General features: G+C 40.9%; 1 protein-coding gene across 8 annotated transcripts in view; it reads left to right on the top strand.

Moving 5' to 3' along the window:
* Positions 1-21,553, top strand: part of FAM53B (family with sequence similarity 53 member B) — a 119,276-nt gene that overhangs the window by 38,924 nt on the left and 58,799 nt on the right. For 7 of the 8 annotated variants that reach the window (XM_035137750.2, XM_060274815.1, XM_035137747.2 and 4 more), the window contains 3 exons: positions 1,438-1,682; positions 2,937-2,991; positions 20,767-21,545. In XM_035137750.2, the coding sequence (XP_034993641.1) occupies positions 1,596-1,682; positions 2,937-2,991; positions 20,767-21,545 (921 nt within the window). In that variant the 5' untranslated portion in view covers positions 1,438-1,595. The remainder of the gene's footprint in view (positions 1-1,437; positions 1,683-2,936; positions 2,992-20,766; positions 21,546-21,553) is intronic. The other variant, XM_035137756.2, reaches the window with a different exon arrangement.

Genomic DNA, 21,553 nt, shown 5'->3' with positions numbered 1-21,553 from the left:
TATTTATCTCTCTCCCCTCTTTAGCAGTGACAAAAAATGCAGCAAAATATTTAAACAGGATTATAGGGATTACTTTGGGAAATTATTGTATAATTAGATTCTTACTGCAGTTTGTTCATTTTTGCATGGTATGCATCTAGCAGTAGGCCTGCCAGAAGCAAAAAAACAAAACAAAACTGTCTTGGCTATCTGACTCCCCTGTGGTTCCCACCATGTAGCTCATGTTAATATCTCCTCATTGTTTGTTTGAACTTTTATCTGAAATGTTTTGAAGGCTGCCCAGGGGTTCAAGTAAATAATGTTGGCCTATAGGCAAACAACTCTATGAATTATATAACATTTATTCAGCCTTTTTATTGAAACTTCATTCCACACAAATCTTCAACAGCATCAGGTCTAGATTAACCATTTTTCTAAATATGCTGTAGCAGCACAAGGCTTTCATTGAATCAACAGACCAGAAATCTCCCTGATACTAAGCTGTGTGTGCTCATCTTGTTCCCAAGAGTCAGCTAGTTCTTAAAAAAAAATTCTGTAGGCAGCTGTACCTTTTGTTACATAAAGTGGGAGCAATGAACATATTCCCAGATGTGCACATTTAGTCAACCAACATTGGCTCAGCATGATGAGCATATTTAAGCCATTCTTTCTTTCCCACCAACCTCAATGTGTTAAGAGCAGTGAAAACCAACTTTGTGGGCAAATATGTCACATCAAGTTCAGAGTAGGACATAATAGTTCTAAATACAATCCTCACTTCTCTTTGCCTTGGGGTAGATTCGCCTCTGGTTCCTGATGAGTTGGAAAGTAGCTTTCAGGCTATACTTGGAGACGCAGTCAGAAGTCTAGGCTTCTTTGTTTCATAGCCTTCAACAAATTCCTATTATTTGAGCTACTTGTGGCCCCTGTGGTGAGGGTGGCCACCCACTGTCTTAGAGCCAGAATTATATAGCAAAAAATTACTTACCCAACAGAATATCTTTCCTTCGTAACCAGCTTGTTGCTTGAGAATCTGTAGCAAATGTGAGAATCTGAAATACAACAATCAAATAAGCAGCTTAGGGGTAGTTTGGAGTCACAGAATTAGAATTGCCTCATCCTTGTTCCTTTGCCACTGACGTTCTACTTCCTGGCTTTGCTAGCAGGTGATTGTCACCAGCCTACTGTAGGCCTTATCTGCTCACTATACTCATTACTGTATTAGCTCTCCCCCCTGCACCTATGCAGTTCACTTAGGAAGGAAAGAGCTTGCCTGTTCTTCTTGCAGGGATAGCTTCAGTATCTGGCCATCCTGTTGTGCTCTTGGGTATGTGGAAAGAGGCCGGATTCCCCAGATTTGTTTTTTTGGGAACAAGGAGAGCGTCACTTAAATTTGATATGATGATTAGCAAAAGCAACGTAACTAACTATCTTTCTGGTTTTTTTTCCTTTTTCCAGAGGTTGAAGATTTTGAAGCATTTTGTGTCAAGCCGTCCAGTTTGCAAAACAGATGGGATTGGGTTCCACCAAACCTTTCTTCTGGGAAAATGCACTGAATCAGAGGCTGTGCCTAATATGGCGGGTTTTGACCTTTACCTCTACTGGAATGGACCCCAATGCATGACTTCGTTACCATGGTGATGATCTTAACTACAACTCTGGAAAACAAAGGTGCTGATTCTCTATCATGCAGGGCTGAGTTGGTAAGAGAGTTCATTTCACACCAACAGCTTAGTTTACTCTATCAGCTGTTTATATTCCTCAGGTTGCAGGGCTATCTCCTTTGGGGTAAAACAAATGGGACTCTTTCCTTATAGCTCAATGTAATTATGCCAATGGGTGCACAAGAAGAACATACCTGTTTGGTGCTGCATATGTTGAGTCTTGTGTTTTAAAGGACCATGTTGGCTTACCTGAGCATTAGCTGTGTATTAGAGATCTTTGGTCTGGGTGGGAGTTGTGCAAGAGGACTTACTTTAAATAAGTCACTTGGTTTGTGAAATGTCACATGGGTAAACTCTTCTGGCCCGCTTGGCATCACATTTAAATTTGACAGTATTCCCAGAGATGTTCATGATATGACTGCATTCAGACTTAACAGTTACCTGTTGTTACAAGGACAGGCACTACAAGGAGTTCCCCTCCCCTCCCCTTCATGTGCAGTGGGAGGAAATTTAAAGCTTCTGTTTGCAACTAGTAACAATTAGTGCAGATATTTTGCTGAGTACCACCTTAAATAATTCTCTTATTGCAAAGCAAGATGGATCTGCTAGGGGGAAAAAATAGAAAAGCAGAACAGAGATCAAGTACTTTGGATTTCATGGACATTACTAACATGTTGTGTTATTGGATTCCAAACTGCTATTTGTTTCTGCTCTTCTTCTTCTTTTTAAAGAATAGTCATGAGGTGATGATATTGACAAAGAAGAACACTTTTAAAAGGAAGAGTTTAAACAATATCTGAGAAATTGCTGGAATTGTTTGTCTTCTAATAATATTATTAACTTTTGAACAAGAGAAATTCTGTGAAAGCAATCTGGAGATGTTTCGGTAGTGGAGATTACTGTTTAGTGTACATGTTCCACCATTCTTATTTTTCTAATCCTGAAGAGAAATTTGAAAGAACAATTCAAAACTTCAGCTGACTCTTTGATCTTGGATTAGAACATTCACAAAATAGTAACCTGACCCCTTTCTTTGGTTTAGCCTTCCATTCAGTTCTGAAAAACTGTTAGATGGAAGACTTATGAAGAAACGCTGCAAAAGAGCAATACAGGGACAGCATCCTTTTTAAGCTTGCTGCCCTTTTGCTTAATTTGTATGTTTGACTCGGTCTACACCTTTTCATTTATTTTTGCTCTTGGCGTTACTCGGTCCTTGAATTGCATTTGGACATAACCCTGTATTTCAGCATAATTCTTAAAACCCCAGTGAATGGCTTTTCTGGTTGTTTTCAGCACACTCCAAAGAAGATGAGTCAAGGACCCACTCTCTTTTCTTGTGGAATTATGGGTGAGTAAGGAGAAAGCCTCTAATTTTTTTATTGCAAGTTATAATGCTGGTGGGAAATGCAACAGGGCTCTCGAAGCTAGGGATGGGTGAATCTGTCATTTTCAGTAATATATGCATTTTCATGCATACTTTACTATTTTTGTACAAATTATTTGCCTGGAGAAATTTAATTCAGTTTGCTTTTAAAGGCAAATCTAACTAATCTGCACATTCTTTCTTTTTTTTGATATGATTTTTATTAATTTTGTTTTTAAACCACATACATAATTATACACATAGATATTGTTACATTTTTGTATATCATGTAATCCTTTATATAATATGTCAAAATATACGTAATAAAATGTGACTACTAAATAAAGAAAAAGCAAAAACAAAACAACATCAACAACAATGTACAATTAAGTTCCCCAAAATACAATAAATCAACTAACTAATCTGCACTTTCAAAAGCAATACACGAACCGAAACACATTAATCGTTCATAATTTTCACTTCTCCAAATTTTGCTACGTGGTTCTCCCGAATTCCTACTTGGAGCTGATACAGTGTTTTGTTATGAGCAAAAACTGGTTGTTGTTTTTTTTGTAAGCTGAGAAATCCATTTCCTAATTTCTCATGCGCTTTTCTTTGAATTCCCTATGGTTGGCAGTTGATCTGCTTTATGTTACACAATACAGCACTCAGCTGATGAGCTCTGTGTGTGCCCTGCATGTCAAAACTCCAGGTGACCTCAGTCTCATCTCAAATATTGTAGAAGTTAGTAAATCACCTATCTTCACTCCGGTCTAAACCAGATGTACTTAATTGAGACAACTGACTAGGATTCCAGATTCCAAGCAAAGCATTTTAGTGTCTTGAAAAATCAGCTCAATGGCACATCTGGTATATTCAAACTTTACGTTTAGTGATGCTTGATAATTGAGTTCCATTTATTCACAGGTATGAACTAAAATTTGCCTGCCATTCATGTATAATTCTCTGCTTGCTCCAAACCTGGGTTTGCAATGCTGAGTATTTCAAGGCTATCTTATTTTGAATCTCACTTATTTTAACAGTAATACAGTGGTACCTCGACTTACAAAGACAATCCATTCCGCGGCCGTCTTCATAAGTCAAAGTCTTCGGTTGTCGAAGCATCCATGCTGCGCATGCTCGAAGCGTGATTTCGCGCTTCTGCGCAGGCGCCAACCGCGGATGCCTCTTCTGCGCAGGCGCAGAACGCACGTGCAGCAAAAAGACTTCCAGGTTTGTCGACTTCGGAAGTCGAAACCTTCGGAAGTCGAGTCGTTCAGATGTCAAGGTACCACTGTACATAAAAGTGAAGTGGTACATTCATTCCTAGTCTGTGTAGTGTTTAAGAGGAAGTGTACTGTAATGTTTAAAACTTCACAGTATAGTATTTTAAAAAAAGAAGCAATAATAATTGGGCAATCACTATTATGCGGGTGGCGCTGTGGTGTAAACCACTGAGCCTAGGGCTTGCTGATTGGAAGGTCGGCGGTTCGAATCCCTGCGACAGGGTGAGCTCCCGTTGTTCGGTCCCAGCTCCTGCCAACCTAGCAGTTCGAAAGCATGTCAAAGTGCAAGTAGATAAATAGGTACTGCTCCAGTGGGAAAATAAATGGCGTTTCCGTGCGCTGCTCTGGTTTCGCCAGAAGTGGCTTAGTCATGCTGGCCACATGACCCAGAAAAACTATCTGCGGACAAACATCTGCTTCCTTGGCCAGTAAAGTGAGATGAGCACTGCAACTCCAGAGTCATTCGCGACTGGACTTAACTGTCAGGGGTCCTTTACCTTTACCTTTTAAATCACTATTTAATTGGTATTCTTGTGCTGCAGTCAACAAAAGTTCATACTGTACTGGCACACAAGCTGCCATCCGTTTGAGTGTGTTATACAGGTTTATGATGTTTGAGGTTTGGCTGGATGCTCTTGGAGGGCTGGCAGTTCTGAAAGATGCAGTACTGCATTGTGTTCATTAGTTTCTTATATGACTGGGCAATGACCTTCAGACCCAATTAAAACTTTAGGCGCAACTATTCTATAACAAAAGCTGGTACTTTACAAACAAAGAATCTGTTCCCACCATTCACAGGCACTACCTCATTAGTATTAATGGGAGCTGAGCAACTGTATTGGGAGAGACATTTCTCAAGCTTCCAGACAGGGAAGTCATCTCAGATGAGAGTGAGGGGGAAATACAAAGTGTTTTTGAATTATGATTCTTTTGCCTCAGATGGAAGGTGACAGAAACAGTCTATTCTATTTATGTTTTATGTGAAGAATCAAACAAGAAACAAATAATACCAAATCAACTAGCCAAACAATATATAGAAGTCTAAGAAGTTTGTTTGTGACTACCTTTTTATAAAAATTTTGCCGTTCAAGCTATGCTGATGTGGTCTTTATTTGCTAAAGTGTCCTGTTTCCAAGGGAACCTAATCTTACCTTGCTGACCATAGCATCCCCGTGCAATTTTCTTTGTCAGCCCCAGTGAAAAAGAGCAAATCCTCCCATTGGCATTATTTTTTGTTTTGCTTTGTAATGTTAGTCATCTCTTCCAATGCCTTCTTCCTTGGCCCAGATTAACCAACCATTGTTGAAACTTGCCCAGGTAGGTTCAGTGCTGACACCCACAATGAATTTCCAACTGCCAAGCTATTTCCGATTAGATAGTTTTGTTCCTACTCGTGCAAAGGGTCAAGACGAATGCATCGTTTCAAATTTGGATTTGGATTAGAGCCAGTGGGAAGTCAAGGAATATACTGCCACATGGGTCATCTGGGGACTGGAGAGAGAGAGAGAGAGAGAGACAGACAGACAGACAGACAGACAGACAGACAGAACTTGGCTGGCTTTCTAATCTCCTAAATCTGAACAGGCAGTGTCAGCAGCGAGCCAGCAGTAAATCACACTATACAAGTTAAGAGTTAACGCCTTATTAGCAAAAACATATTCTGCACAGGAGTGTCAGGCCTAATGAGCACAGCAACTCATCTCTGGTAGGTCTTGCCCCCATGAAGCAGTTGCTGAGACTGAAGGTTTCCGCCTCCCCACAGCGGCCAAAGTCCCCTCCTATCCAGGGTATTTTCCAAGCAATCAGAGACTGTGTCTGTGCGTTGCCAATCTTTCCTCCGCCCTTTTCATGTCCCTTCTGGTTCTGGGAGACAATGGAGGAGATGAGCTTGTTGCAGCAGGAGGGGAAGGCACCATGGCTCTTTACCATCCAGACTAATCTCTACCTCTTGGCCTCTCTCCTGCCAGCCTCCTGCTTCAGCTTCTTTCTGCTTCTGGACTTCTTTCTGCTACTGTCCTTCCCAGCTCACTAAGCCTTGTGACCTCCTCAGCTTCCAACACCTCCTCTTCTGAGTCTTCTCCCTGTGATCACTCATCATTGTCCCACCGCCACTCCCCGGGTTTTGAGTCTTCTTCCCTTGGGGGTTCCCCAGCTGGTTCCTCCCACCATTCTTCTGTGCCCAACCAGTCTAATATAGGCAGGATGTTGTGAGAACTAATTGTCCATTTGGTTTTCAGCAGAGACGGGGTGGTGGTGGAGAAATTGATAAAGCTGGCATATCCCTAGAAGAAACAACAATGACCTTGATAAGCTGTTGTGCAAGTCTAGCACAGGAATGATAACAGGCAAATGGGAAAGGGTGACTTATATCTACTGCGTTATAAGTCATGGGAAAACTTTACTTTTGGCCCTGCCAGTTATGTCTACTTGCTTTAAAGAGAAGGCTAGGCAAGCCAGACACTTTTGTACAGTAGAACCTCTTTAGCACAAAGATTCAGCACAAAGCCTGAGGAGGGATTTTGAGTGTGGTCAACCAAGCATGCTTAGAATTCTTCTTTAGACATATAAGATGAATACTTGAAAATCTGAAGTGGAACTGTATGGATGTTGGGTGTGGGTTTGTATATAAGGCCCCCCCCCATTTTAAGCCCACATGCATTCTCCCCACATACCTGTATAAATAGGACTTTGGTCTCAAGTGTGCTGATGCCTTATCTTCCAATATTCCTATTATGTTCTCACCTTCCCTATTAAAAAAACATGGATAAATCTATGAAAACTTCACACATTTGAGTTTGATTGAAATATTTGAGATTTTTTTTTACCTTTTTGTATGTATAAAAAATTAGCATGCTTTGGGCTTTCCTCTTTCTGCAGCTATTTTAGTTGCTTATAGGCTTTGTGTTTCTATTAGAGTACTACCTATCATTAGCTTTCTTAGGCTTTCAGTTTGTCTGGAAAGGGGCTGTTTCCTTTTCAGGCTTTGTTTTATTTCAATCCTTCTGTCACTTTCACACTAGCATTGCTTGATGACAATTACTGAAGCATGTCCCTGAAAAAAGTGATGGAAACAACTTTTTATCAGCTTTATTTGGAGAAAATGTGTGTGTGTAGTGCCTAGTAGCATTCATTGGCGCTCTCTCTCTCTCTCTCTCTCTCTCTCTCTCTCTCTCTCTCTCTCTCTCTCTCTCACACACACACACACACACACACACACATATCACAACACAGTTATATTTTGGGGGAAAGTATCTATATATTGCTCATTGTCATTAATTTGCTGTCTCTCTATCGTCACAACATTGTGTCATGGAAAGGTTTTGCTAAGGAGAAAGCCAGTTTTGTAGGGGAAAACAATAAAGAACAAATTCCTGCTTAATCATATGCATTTTTACTCAGTTGTACGTGCTGCTAAGCCCCATGGAGCTTGCTCTCAAGTAAACAGGCAGAGGGTTTTAGCCTTTCCTGGTGAATAGTTAATGTAGATATCTGAAAAGGCCGCAGATACCACTTGATACACTATTAAAAAAACATTAATCTTCATTAAACATTTGTCAGGTCACAGTGCCCTACATCCCCTTTTTTCCTTAAAGGGCAAGAATCCTCTGAGTTTTAAAAATGCTGAAATTGGTATAATTACCGCCAAGAGAAGAATGTAAAAGAATACTGTTGCTGATTTTTGTTTTGCAGGGAAAAGCATAGAAGATGAAAAACGTATTGCTATAAATTCAGCCTTGAGCAAGAACAATTTTGTATGCCTTGCTTGAGTAGCCCTTGAATCATGTGCAAATAAATCGTTGGTGTTATGGAACAGAATATTTCCTTTATCCTCCCAGACAGCCAATATTATATTTCTCCAGTCAAAAGGGATACAAATGTAGTGGGTGGGAGGGTCACAATGAGAAGCTGGTTCAACATAATGTTTAGGCAGTGAAACTATGGGTTTTTTGCTTTAAAAAATATGTTCTGTAGTCAAAGGATGAATTGAAGCAAATGTTTAAAGCAATGCTGCACCCTAATTCTTCTCTTCGAGATTAAAAGGAAAATATTGGCTGTCGTTCTCAAACTGCCTTTCCCAGAGTTGCTCCATTCATGTTAGTAGTGGAATTTGGCTAGCTTTAGGATTTCGTATTGCGAATGTTCAGTATTAATAATGGTAAGAAAAGGCCTTCCTGTGCATATTTATTCTGTTGTTTTTACTAAAGGAGCATTGGTAACTTGGAGGCAACCTGATGCTCAGAGTTATGATGCACAATTCTTAGGGAAGAGTCCCTATAAAGGCAGCATATATTTCTGAGGTTTGACAGCTAGGTGGGAGAGTTTGCTGAGCTCCTGTGGGGTTTAATGTTTTGGAGCTTTTGGCTCCCATCTTATCTGTACACTAGGGGTTGAAGCACTGAACATATTCCACTGTATATATCCAGACACTGGCATGTGCTCTGAATATACCTAAAGCAGATGCAGAGCTTTTACTATCAGCACTGAGGGTGTTGACTAGTTTCTTAAAGTAGCTGGCATGGCAGGAACCCATGTTGTTGAAAAGATATGCAAAAGCCACGTGCCCAAGAGAAAGATATCATAATCTTTAACTTCAGTTAGAACTGGGTCAAAATAGAAGCTCATCTTCTGTGGTATCTGCTGCTTTTCTCATAGACAATGTAACTGGCAATGTTCATTGATCTCATCTCAGTTCTGCGTCAAATACACTAGATCTGCAGTCGACATGGCCAAAGAGATTTTGATGTCTGTCTGAGACGCTAAATCCAAGCAATGCCCGCAGCTGTGATGGTAAAAATAAAACACAAAGCCAAATAGTTGAGAATTTTCTGCTGTAATGGCATAATTTTGATGCATCTCCCACTTCTTAGAGGTCAGCCACATGCTTTATTAGGAAACCAGTAGAATTGGCAGGCACTATTTCAACAAACATGCAACAGTTTATGGATTAAAATATAAAATTGCTATAGAGCCAGTTCGAGGGAAGTTTCATTCACTCCTCATTTTCAGCGTGTGTGACTAGTGACAGCTGATGGGGAGCACAGACACAGTTTTAGCCCTACATGTTACAATTTATTACAATTTACAATTACCATTTTCCCAGAGTTGGTGGTCTGTCCCTTGCTGTGGTCTTCTAGCAGAAGACAGACAACCATATCTTGGGGATTATCTATATTTCCTGCATTGAGCAGTGGGACTGCAAAGCACCTTCCAACTCTTATTCTTTTAATGCAGCCAGTAACCCCGGTAGTTTAGCATTTTCTTAAGCAGGAGCTCAAGGTAAAAATGGTTGCTCCCAACCTTTTTGTTAATTGAAAACTCTATTTAATTTGGAACTAGTCATTGAGAATTTGACTTCAACAGCTTTGCCCCAGGCTCGGTGGGCATGATTCAATAAACATCAGTAACTGGGCAAAATATTTGCTTACTACTTAAAGCTGTTTGAACTACCTTTAATGAGACTGTATTAAGGCACACACATAATTTTGCTGGCATTATTTCCTCCCTCTTTTTTGCCTTTGTGAAAAGGAACTTTCTGTGTTGTACTGATTTTTAAAAGTTCTGGTTACAGGTAGGTAGCCGTGTTGGTCTGGATCGAAGTAAAATAAAAAAATTCCTTCAGTAGCACCTTAAAGACCAACTAAGTTTTTATTTTGGTATGAGCTTTCGTGTGCATGCACACTTCTTCAGATACAGTGAAATGGAAGTTTCCAGGCACTTATGTAGAGAAGGGGTGGGGAGGGGTGGGGATGGGGAGGGGGAGGGGGGATCACTCAGAAGGGTGGTGGAAATGGGTGATTGACTGACTGATAGCTGTTGATGACCGCAAACGACTGCAAATGGTTTTGCATGAAAAAGCAAGGGTTGAGATGGCTGAAGATCGCTTATCATGTATAATGAGATAAGAACTCTGGTTTGAACAGAGATATCGGGTTCTTATCTCATTATACATGATAAGCGATCTTCAGCCATCTCAACCCTTGCTTTTTCATGCAAAACCATTTGCAGTCGTTTGCGGTCATCAACAGCTATCAGTCAGTCAATCACCCATTTCCACCACCCTTCTGAGTGATCCCCCCTCCCCATCCCCACCCCTCCCCACCCCTTCTCTACATAAGTGCCTGGAAACTTCCATTTCACTGTATCTGAAGAAGTGTGCATGCACACGAAAGCTCATACCAAAATAAAAACTTAGTTGGTCTTTAAGGTGCTACTGAAGGAATTTTTTTGATTTTTAAAAGCTTTATAAAAGAGAGAGAGAGAGAGAGAGAGAGATGAAATATAATGCTGGATGCAAAATAATAAAAGGAAATCTACACTGATTTGATTTTGGCACCATTGTTTTAAAATATGAATAGCATCATTTGTTACGAGAGCTACGTGACTTGTGCTGGAGCTATCTTAATAGATAGTTAGGAGTAAGGACATGCACTCTTCCTTCAAAAATGGATCATCTAATCTTCCAACCGGGAGGTGCTGAGTACAAAAGCAGCAATGGGAGATGGATAGTGTGCTGGAATGCTGGAGAGGGATGAGTGTCCTTCGTTGTACTGCTGGTTTTGCTCCAACCAGGGGTGGCGGGCTCTACTATATCATTTGCACCACCTGCCACACCAGCCTCTGGGGGACCTGTGGCCTTTCAGGTGTGCCTCTAATAAGATGGAGCTCCAACTCCCCTCAGCCACAGACAGCATGGCCAACAGCTGGGGATGATGGGAGTTGTAGTCTGGGCTGAACTCAGGGTGTTACTATTGCTGTATAAAGCCCTGAACCACTTTGGGACAGTTTACTTGAAGGATTGCCTCAGCCCATATGCACCCATTTGACCATTTGGATCTGTGGAACTGGCACTTCTTCAAGTTCCACATAATGTGTGTTATACACTTGCAAGAAATCGGTCCTTTAGTGTGGCAGCACCTATATTTCAAAAGTTCCTGCCCTTTGATATTAGGCAGGTGCCTCCACTGTCTTGTTTTTGCCTCCTGCTAAACCCCTTTTTTTCCTTTCAGCAAGCATACCCAGACACGGAACTTTAGCATGCAATTTTGACAAGTGTTTTAGAATTACTGATTCTATTCTCTGTTGTATATATATATTTATGTAGCTAGTTTTGAATGCTTGTTTCTTAGTGGCATTTTTAATGAATATTTTATGCTGCCCATTGTCAGCAGCTCGGAGGCCTTTTGTCAAACTTTCATTTATTGTAATTGGACATTGGTTAAATAAAATATAACTAAATAGGGCAGCAACAGATGGTGGGGGAAGGGGCTTCCTTCCTGTTATGCCTAAGTGTGTTGTGGGCTGCTTCTCTCTTCTGGCATTGCTGTGGGGAAGTGGGGCATAAATGTTTGCTGGTTTGTTTGCAAGAGAACAGCGGAACTTGGTGATAAATGTTCCATGTCCTCACACCAGCTTAGGTGCAAGGGAATTCCTGTTAAATGTGACCACTGTGGTGGCCTCTGAGGCAACCTTTCTGAGGTGAAGTGGGATGTGGTGCTCTTAAGAAACGAAGAGTGTGAGATGGAGGCTACAGTTAAGAGTCCACACCTTACGTTAATCCATATAAGAGTTCTGAAGAAACAGAAATGAACTCGGAGGCTCCCGAATCAGGATTTCAAGCTCTTCAATCTGTCAACGTTGTTTCCAAACTTGTATGCCTCACCTCTTCCTGTTGCTAAGTGCCCACATAAAACAGATTGTCTAAATGACTAATTGCCATGAACGTATAACAGGAAATAATTTGAGTGAAGCTCTTATTCCATTTCTGTTGACTACACTTTGCTCTTTCGGCTAATTATTCTATAGAAAGAAGTTAACCCCCTACCCCATTTTGCATCAACAGTACCACTCTCCCTGAAGATTGTGTGTGATAGGGGACCCTTGGGGTTTTGCATTGGCTGATAAGCTAGCCTTGATGTGAAATCTTTATGTGTCGTCTGCAGGACTGAATCGGGGATGCTTGCCTGTTTTTTGACAGAAGCAGACATGTATGTGTGTGGGAGTAGCCACACCCTGACTCTGCCGTCTCTAGTCTCTCCTCAGCCCTTTCTTATACTTGATGTTTGTTCAAGTGGTGCCAAGTACAGGTTATCCAGTCTCCTCAGGGAATAGCTGCGGAGGTCTGATGAGCAAAGCAGATTTTCAGATGAGTGATTCCTTATTGGGCAGAGGTGCCAGCTTCTGGCCTTGATCTTTCTTTGGCCTGTTGTCTTTTTCACACACAAACACACACGAAAAGCACTTGTCCCAGGTATGCATAGTGAAGTTGCACACTCATTTTGGACATAGAAAAGGGCATTTTCCTATCATTCCAAAATCAGTTAAATAATGTCACGAAGCGACAATTCAAAGCAAATGTTTTCCAGGACGTGATCTGGCCATGCTGGGGCATGTTTGGAAAACATCGTTGCAAAGAATTACAGGAAATGTCACCTCTGTCCAAAATGATTTTGGGCTCTCAGTTTCTTAGGGAACATGGAAAAATAACTTCGGTACCCTTTTGTGTTACCAAGGACAACTTGGCAACCAAACGTATTCCACATTTACCAAGTGGCATGACAGATAGGCCCAGGCCAATTTAACCATATGCTTTTTTCAGGTTTACATCAGTAAAGGAAGGTTTAGCACCTGTATTTCTAAAGACCATGTGTGTGTTGGAGCAGGAGGTGGAGTGGGGAGAAGACTCAAACCATCTTGCTTTTATGGGAACTTTGTGCAAAAGGATTTCAGGCACACAGTGATGTTGCTAATTCATTCTGACCTCAGCAATGTTCTGTTTATTTATTTTGTATTTATTAGTAGTATTAGAGGGAAAGAGCAGAGGGAAGGCTTGTCACGTGTCCTATCCTACAGGCTCTAGAATAAAAAACAGAAAATACCAGTGAGACCTGAAACAAAATATTGCAGCATGTTTCAGTATGTTTTTGAATGTGTATCTGTGTGTGCACACACACACGTCACACAGATGCTTCTAAACCTCAGTTTTCACCTAAATAGGCTGGTTCCTCTCTCTTGTTTTGGCTCCATTTCTTCAGCACAGTGGCACCGAGTTCATTTTTAGATAAAGCAATGCCATACCATCTAAAACAAATAAGTGGATTGTTGGGAGGAGAGGAATGCTTGTACTTATTTCCTTAGGGAGGGGGGGACTTTTAATTTTGGGGAAAGGCTTTTTTTAGTTTTTAAGATTAAGAAACAAAGAAGGCTTTGGAGAAAATATTAACCTGTTCATCTTGGAGCAAAATGTTGGGTCCAGTATTCATGTGTGTAAGCCACACACCTTGCTGTGATGTTTTACTCTGATGAGGCACATTTTGTGCTGTCATTTCATTTCCCCCCCAACCTAGATTCTTTATCTTTGTAAATCTTTGTGTGTATGTGTTGGGCGCAGCAGGAAAGCACGAGTGGTTTCTGTGTCATCACTGCCAGCTAATTACCGCCATTAAACTCATTCTACAATGAGAAGCCACATATTTCATAAATGGAGTGTGCAATGGAAAGTACAAACTGCTGGTTTCCTAACACTCTTGGCGTACCAGGCAAATAGTACACAAGGAAGTAAATTAAATGCAGGTGCAAGAGATCATGATAAAATATTGGCAAAGAAAACTCTGCACTGTGTGATCCAAACCATTTGTATGCCCAAACCCCACCCAGACTTCAAAATATCACAAAGCCTATAAAGACTTCAAGTTGCTGCAATATGTTGTTTTATATAATTTATGTCATATAAAAAGATCATAGACCTATTTCCCCCATTTGCCCTGTTTATTTGATAACTTACGTTTTTTATTATACTATAACAGTATTTGTTATAATTTAAATTAAAAAATTAAAATTAAAATTCACAACCACAAGTGGAAAACAACCTCTACCTGCAGTTGTTACTAATGGAATATCTGCCAATTGAGCTCATAGGTAATACCTATGTTTGGCTGGCTCTAACTCCCAAACTTTTCTGCAGGGAAAAGCTGCATTTACTTCAGTAGTTCTTGTGCCAGCTAAGGAATAGTGAGCAAGAATATTACCCCCCCCCCACCGCCAAGCCATTGCCCTAGCTTTATATATGAAGTCTGATCCTATGCATGACACTTTCCTTTTTTCAAAACACCCTTCCACACTGTTGCATGCCTTCCAACATCTTGAGTTGCAAAACCGGGATGCACGTCTTCCCGCTCATGCTCCCACGTGAGCCATGTAACCCAAATGAGATCATGGAGCCCCAAAGGGCTGCTGTACTCGCATACAATAAAACAGGGTGGCCTTCCCCCTCCGAGACATTTTTTGGGAAAGAGTCTACCAACCTCTGGAGCAGATTTGGGAAGTGAGGTCTGCTGAGAGAGAGAGAGAGCCCGAAACTTGAGTCCTTTATTTACAAGTGATGGAGTAGCTTTGGAAATTGGGAAGGGGGAAATGTATGTCTCTCTCTCCTCACCCCCTTGTTCCCTTCCTGAAACATCCTTGTGTAGTGCAAGGCTGTGAGGTTTTAAATCTCATGGTACTTATCCCCACAATCCTCACCCTTACTAGAACCTGTTAGAGGAGTTTGTGCAGGCCAGCTCCATCTTTCCCTTCTGAAGACTTGACTGATAGACTCACATAACCAGCCCAACTTCTGGTTTCCTTAGGTCCCTGTTAACTCTTTATTTTTGGTACCATTTTGCTTGCCAACTGGAACCACCCAAGTGAAAGCTCTGGTAACTGAAAACGGATGCTTCGTAATCTCCAGAGAGTTCACAGTCTATGAAACTGGAAAAGATAAAGATGAGAAGTAATTGCAGAATTTTAATCAGCAGTAGTTCTGTACAAATAAAGTATGGATAATCCTTCCAGTTATCTCTGTATTAGAAAATCTGCTGGTGCAAAACATCATCAGTTTATCAAGTGAACTTTTTTTTAGTTTAGTTCAATGAAATAAAAGAAACATTTATGTATATATAGGACATTATTTATACATCTTCAAATATAATTTTAATTCTACTTTTCTAATTTCATATGGTATTAGTGAGTGCTGTCACTTCCTGATTTAAGGCACATTGCAGTACAGTAATAAAAAAAGAAAGCACACTTGGGTTAGCAGCACAACAAGTGCTAAAAAAAGCAAGAACATTTTGTTTGCAATGGTGACATCAGTATTGTCTAGCTGCATCAGAGTTTACAAAGTTCACACTAGCCAGTGTCTGCTTTAGCTGAATCATTGTTAGAAGTGTTTTCTTGCAGTAGTGGTCTAATTCATAAAACTAGGTCATCAACTAGTGATCAGCTCTGTATTCTGCTCTATTTAGCCATTAATTCCAACCAAGGCCTGCCAGTTCTTGGTTCTCTATCTGTATATTTTACTTCCAGGTGTATTCAAGGCCACATTAACTTTGCTTCTCATAGAAAGACCAACTTAGAATTCCCAAAAGGTGGCTTTCCTTCTCAGTTTTCCTGTGGTATAATGTTCTCGCTAAAGCACACACATGATGAAAATACAGTATTCTGATATTTTCCCTGAAACAATTTTGAGGACAGTACTGACATTTTTATATTGCCATTTTTATCACATGCAGCTATGACTGGGTGAATAGTCTATTGCATCATGTCATCTGATTTTGTTTTGTAAGAAAAACATCCTTAGCCTGTGAGCCACTGGCTTTCCCTGAATAGACTATAGAACCACAACACAGATGACCTCTAAGGTGAACTGATCAGGTTATTGTTGTTTTCTTGCCAATGGAGACTGAAAATGTATAGGCCGAAAAGCTAAACTGATACCAGTGGCAGCTGGTGCCCACTAGATTTGCTAGGGTGGCTAGCAGGTCATGGAGGTGTGGTCAGTGGGGTCAATGGTGTGTGATCAAGCTGTCTAGAATAGCCACTTGTATATTGTCCCCAAAGAGAATATACATCAACAAAAAATAAGATGAAAGACAACATTTGTTTGCATAAAACTGTATATGTTAATTTATATGTCTAGATAAAAGCTTATTAATAAATACTATCATGGTTAAACCAACCAATGCATTTAAGAAAATGAAGGTAAAGGGATAACTTATTTACTGAAAAATGGATGTACTGGTGCAACAAGGCTCAAGATAATATGCAACCATATGTATTGTTGGAAACACTTTAAAGAGTAACTATTGGTATTTACATAGAATACTTAATTTGCTTATTTATTTTTGCCTGATTGAGAGTTTGTATGCTCGTTTATTAGTTTATGCTACATCTTTACTTTTTTGTTTGGTTTTGCAAAGAAAAATGATAAAATGAAAAATAAGCGTAGAACACATCCCCCCCCACAGTGGGGAAGACTATGACCAGGTGATCTGTCTGTGTCCAGCTGCCAAGAGTCAATGGGCAACTTCAGGGCCTCGGCCTTCCCTTCTTATGGCTTTTGACTGTGGATGGAACAGACAGCATTTTAAAGAGAGGGCAGTCTTCTGTAAAGCAGGACACTTGGCCATCCTAATAGAGTTCCTCTGTGTAAGCTTCTGGCTGCATCACCGCTGCAGTAATTATGTCAGCATGGTAGTGTAATAAGGCAGATAATCCCTTTAAAGCAAGAAAACAAGTCAATTTTGGACATCATAAGGAAGCATCTAAATAGCAACAGCAAGTGCCAGCCAACACTGTACACAGAAAAATCGTGTCCGATGTAAAGGATAGTGGCAGTCAAGAACATTGGCAAAGACAGCTGGGAGGAGCATATGGAGACTGAGTGAGGAGGGGTTGTATTCAGATTTTGAGTGGAAAACGTCTAAATGGTAAAATGGAGACCTTGGGGGACAGTGATATGATTTAGAAGATGCTTCGCTCATAGGGTTTGTTCCCTGCCCTCATCCTAGATTAGAAACAGAGGGCAGCAAGAATGATGAGGACTTTCACATCGTTTGCTGATAAGAGTAATCTCTTTTTCTTGGCACTTATATTGTCACCATCTATTGCTTCACAGGCTACTCTCCTAATAAATATCCACAGTGTATTTGTGTTTGCACACTCAAACACACTTATAGTTAGAGTCACCTTATTAAAATATCCATCACCCCAAGCTCTGAATTCACCATGTATATATTCCCCCGCTGAAATAGCCCTTTCATTTATCCAAATTGTTAGGATGTTGAATTTGAGCTGCATTCAGTGGACAATTAAATTGACTTGAGTTTCACCGTAAGAACCAGCAACACTGGTTTCTAAAAACAGAAATGTTCTCAAAGTGAAATGATTTAAGTTTTTATTTATGGCTTGTGCTGAATAGGATGTTAAGTGAACTTTCAAATATGGTTAAACCATATTTCATGCATAAGCAGTTTCAGTTCCAATCTTTTGATTTCCTTTGTCTCTTGAGAGAGAGAATGAAGAAGCATCACTCTCAGATAATAGCACAGAACCTGTTGTTCTCCACCACCTTTTCGTGGCTTGTTATTTAACAAAGCTAGTGTCAGGCGCATTTTACTCGGCAAGCCTTAACAGCTGTCAACCACAGCAGATGTAGGTGAGATGCTGAAATGAATAAGCCGCCTATGGTGAATTATTATGTAGTTACTGTTTCAGTGTCTTTTTGCCCACAAGCCTGAAACACTTACTGGGGGTGTGGAGGAAACCATATATTCATACATTGTTCAGAGCTTTTCAGTTACGCAAAAAACCCCGCACCCTATTCTAATAATTGTTCTGTTTTCTCTCTGCCATAACTGGATCAATGGATAAAACAGAAGCCAGACGTTAACAGAGCAAGGATCGCTGTATGAGTATGTAGTCTTGTATTCACAAGTTGCTTTGAATCCAGTGCATAATAGTAAAGGCAATATGTTTATGTCAAATATCTTTTTGTTTAACGGGAGAAGAGGATTTCTACCCCCCAAAAAAGGAGAGGTTGCTGAGGCTTACAAACTGAAGCATGTACATGGTTCAAATAACACTTAGGTTTCTTCCGCTAAGCCCATCGGTCCATCCTTGTTTTTTTATTCTATGGAAAGAGGATCTAGTGATGGAGCTGACAGCACAATCCTATACGCATGGACTGTTTACCCTAATCACCTCTGTCTTAGTCAAAATTGCCACCAGAAATTGTTTCTGTGAAAGGTAAAGCACATACTCATACATGACAGGTGGCCATCCAACCTCTGCTTAGAAACCTCCAAGCCAGATTGGTTGTTTGCCAGACCATCCTATGTCAAGGAACCAGAAGTTTGGAGAGAAACCTCCACATACAACAGTTTAGCACAGCTGTAATAAGGCTAAACATGGTTCTTTTGTAGTTTTTCTTCTGCTAGATCCTGAAAGATCTGCATTGTGCTTCCTTTATATTTTAGGACCAAGTTGCCCCATCCCCTTTTGTAAGATATAGTCTCTAGTGTGTGGCTTTAGCAATATGGTCTCTCGGCTACTTTGCTTTACTCCAACCTTCCCCAGCCTTGGGTCTCTGGAAGCCCAAGCTGGCTGGGGATTATGGTGGGGAAGTGGCTCTCAGTGTGGTGTAGTGGTTAAGAGCGGTAGACTTGTAATCTGGGGAACCAGGTTCGCGTCTCCGCTCCTCCACATGCAACTGCTGGGTGACCTTGGGCTAGTCACACTTCTCTGAAGTATCTCAGCTTCACTCACCTCACAGAGTGTTTGTTGTGGGGGAGGAGGGGAAAGGAGATTGTTAGCCGCTTTGAGACTTCTTCGGGTAGTGATAAAGCGGGATATCAAATCCAAACTCCTCCTCCCCCTCCCCCTCCCCCTCCTCCTCTTCTTCTTCTTCTTCTTCTTCTTCTTCTTCTTCTTCTTCTTCTTCTTCTTCTTCTTCTTCTTCTCCTTCTCCTTCTCCTTCTCCTTCTCCTTCTCCTTCTCCTTCTCCTTCTTCTTCCTCTACAGAATGCATATGGTAAAGTGGTCAGCAGGTAACTTTGCAGAGGGGGAAAGGAGTAAAAAAAAAACCCTGAGTGCTGCTTGATTTGCCTCTTTTAAAAGATTTATAGTTGCTCATGAAAAAATAAAGTTGAAAGAGACAGGTATCCTGTATCCTTTTGTATGGACTTACCAAAGCTTTTTGTATTGTAAAACGTGATGTCTGAACCCTGAGGGTCATGGCAGCGTGCCAGTAAAATTAGCTTCTATTTCTGTTTCTTTTGTCTGGTGACCTGACCTGAGAATGCTCTGTTGGCTGCAGTGAATATGGTGGGAAAATAAGTGACATCTAAACATAGCTGTAATTGCTAAATGTGTATTTCTTGCTTTGCATTGTGATCATTAAAGTGAGGGGGGGGGAACAGAACTGATAGCTGCATCCAAAAACAGATCACAGCATTTTGATGGACGGGTAGCGCGGGCATCCGTCTGTAAACGCTAGTTGAAGTAGACAACAAGGGGTGGCCATGCAGTTCAGGACATCCATGTGTGTGGGGTGTTAAAAGGTTCATATTTAAGCATTATTATATTACTGGAACCATTTTATTATTTTAGTCATTGTTGGTAGAGCTGTATTACCCTAGCGGCTTATTATGATGAATAGCCTGTTTGTTTTTCCAGATTTAGCCCTACTTGTCTTCATCATTTTGGGCATAATCACATTAAAATTTAACAGTGATCGTTACGCATTCAATACATGTTTCTGTTTACAAATCCAGGTTATAAAATTATGACTATCCTTGTGATAGATGGCCTTGCTTGCTTGCTTCCTTGCAAATAAGTTTATCCATACACACACCTAATAACTAGCATAATGTTGATCTCCGACCTTAGTGTTTTGGACTTGCAGTGCCCTTTCCGTTTAAAAAAACAACTCAGTTCTTCCTCATTGTTGCCATTGAGTCCAGTGTGTATTCAAAATGGCTTAACTGTTTGTCCTTTTATTCATGTTTGCATGGAAACAAAATATAATTGGGTTTGTTTCCTATGAGGAAATAGAACAAAATACAGCACCAAAACACTGCTAGATAACTCAGCGGCCAGCCTAGTTCTTCAAACTGCTGCAGACCTGCTCAAAAAGCAGCAGCTGTGCCTGGATGAAAGTGGATCTTATTGAAAAGATGGCATTCTTAGCCATGGAGAACATTATGTTTGTACTGCTACTGTTCATCACAGAAGAAAGATCTGACATCAATTTATACAGGCTGAGCAACATCAGTGTTTAATACTGTGCCTGTCTTGATTTTTGACCCTCTTTAAACTCTTACATTCACATTAAACCTTTATGTTTAAGTTTTTTTAAAAAAGTCAGCTCAATATGTTTTTACATTAAAAGGGTTTGTTCATGAAAAAGGGGGGCACACTGCTGCTTGTTTTTCAATATTTTCTGCTGCTGCTCCTCCTTAGTTAACTAGCTTGTTTGTCCCTCCATCCTTAATCAATTATTTGTCAAACCAAATTCTAACAATTAACTAGTTTATAGTGAAGTGTCCCATGAAATATATTGTTGTTGTTGTTGTTGTTGTTTTAAAAAATATGGCAGGTGAACCATATTGCTAATTGGTGCTAATGAATGTATATCATTTTATCATTTCCAACTTAGAAAATGACAGATGGAGAGATCTCAGTAGGAAATGTCCCCTTCAGATCGATCAGCCAAGCGCCAGCATTTGGGACTGCCTGCCTGACAAAAGCGAAGAAAGCGCCATATGGCAGAGAGAGGCAGCTAGCACATGCGCAGTGACCAACTTGATCAAAGACCTCAGCCTCAGTGACCGCAATGGCAATCCCTCAGCACCTCCCAGCAAACGCCAGTGTAGGTCGCTCTCTTTTTCTGATGAGATGTCTAGCTGTAGGGCTTCATGGAGGCCTATAGGATCAAAGGTCTGGACTCCTGTAGAAAAGAGACGGTGTTACAGTGGTGGAAGTGTCCAGCGCTATTCCAATGGATTCACCACCATGCAGAGAAGCTCAAGCTTTAGCCTTCCTTCCAGGTCAAACACTCTTTCCTCATCCTACGACCAGTCTGCGTTTAGCAACAGATTAGGATGCCAGCCATGCCAAGGAATGAGAAGGTCAGCCACTTATGGGCAGGCGAGTGATATCTGGGGCAGCGACCACGGCTCTGTAGAAGGTGGCAGGGTTGACATCCAGCGGTCTCTCTCCTGCTCCCATGATCAGATTTCTTTTTCGGAATATTGCCTGCCCTCAGCCAGCAGCACACCTGCCTCAACCCCAGAGCTGACAAGGCGCTCCAACGGGCTTTCCCGAAGCCGGTCCCAGCCATGTGTCCTTAATGACAAGAAAGTTGGAATTAAACGGCGGCGGCCTGAAGAAGTAAAGGAACAAAGACCTTCACTGGATCTTGCCAAGATGACCCAGGTAAGAGT

The sequence above is a fragment of the Zootoca vivipara genome, chromosome 5 (genome assembly GCF_963506605.1).
Source record: "Zootoca vivipara chromosome 5, rZooViv1.1, whole genome shotgun sequence".
NCBI lineage: Eukaryota > Metazoa > Chordata > Lepidosauria > Squamata > Lacertidae > Zootoca > Zootoca vivipara.
Note: the sequence above shows the minus strand (reverse complement) of the source record. Positions and strands in the feature narration are given on the sequence as shown.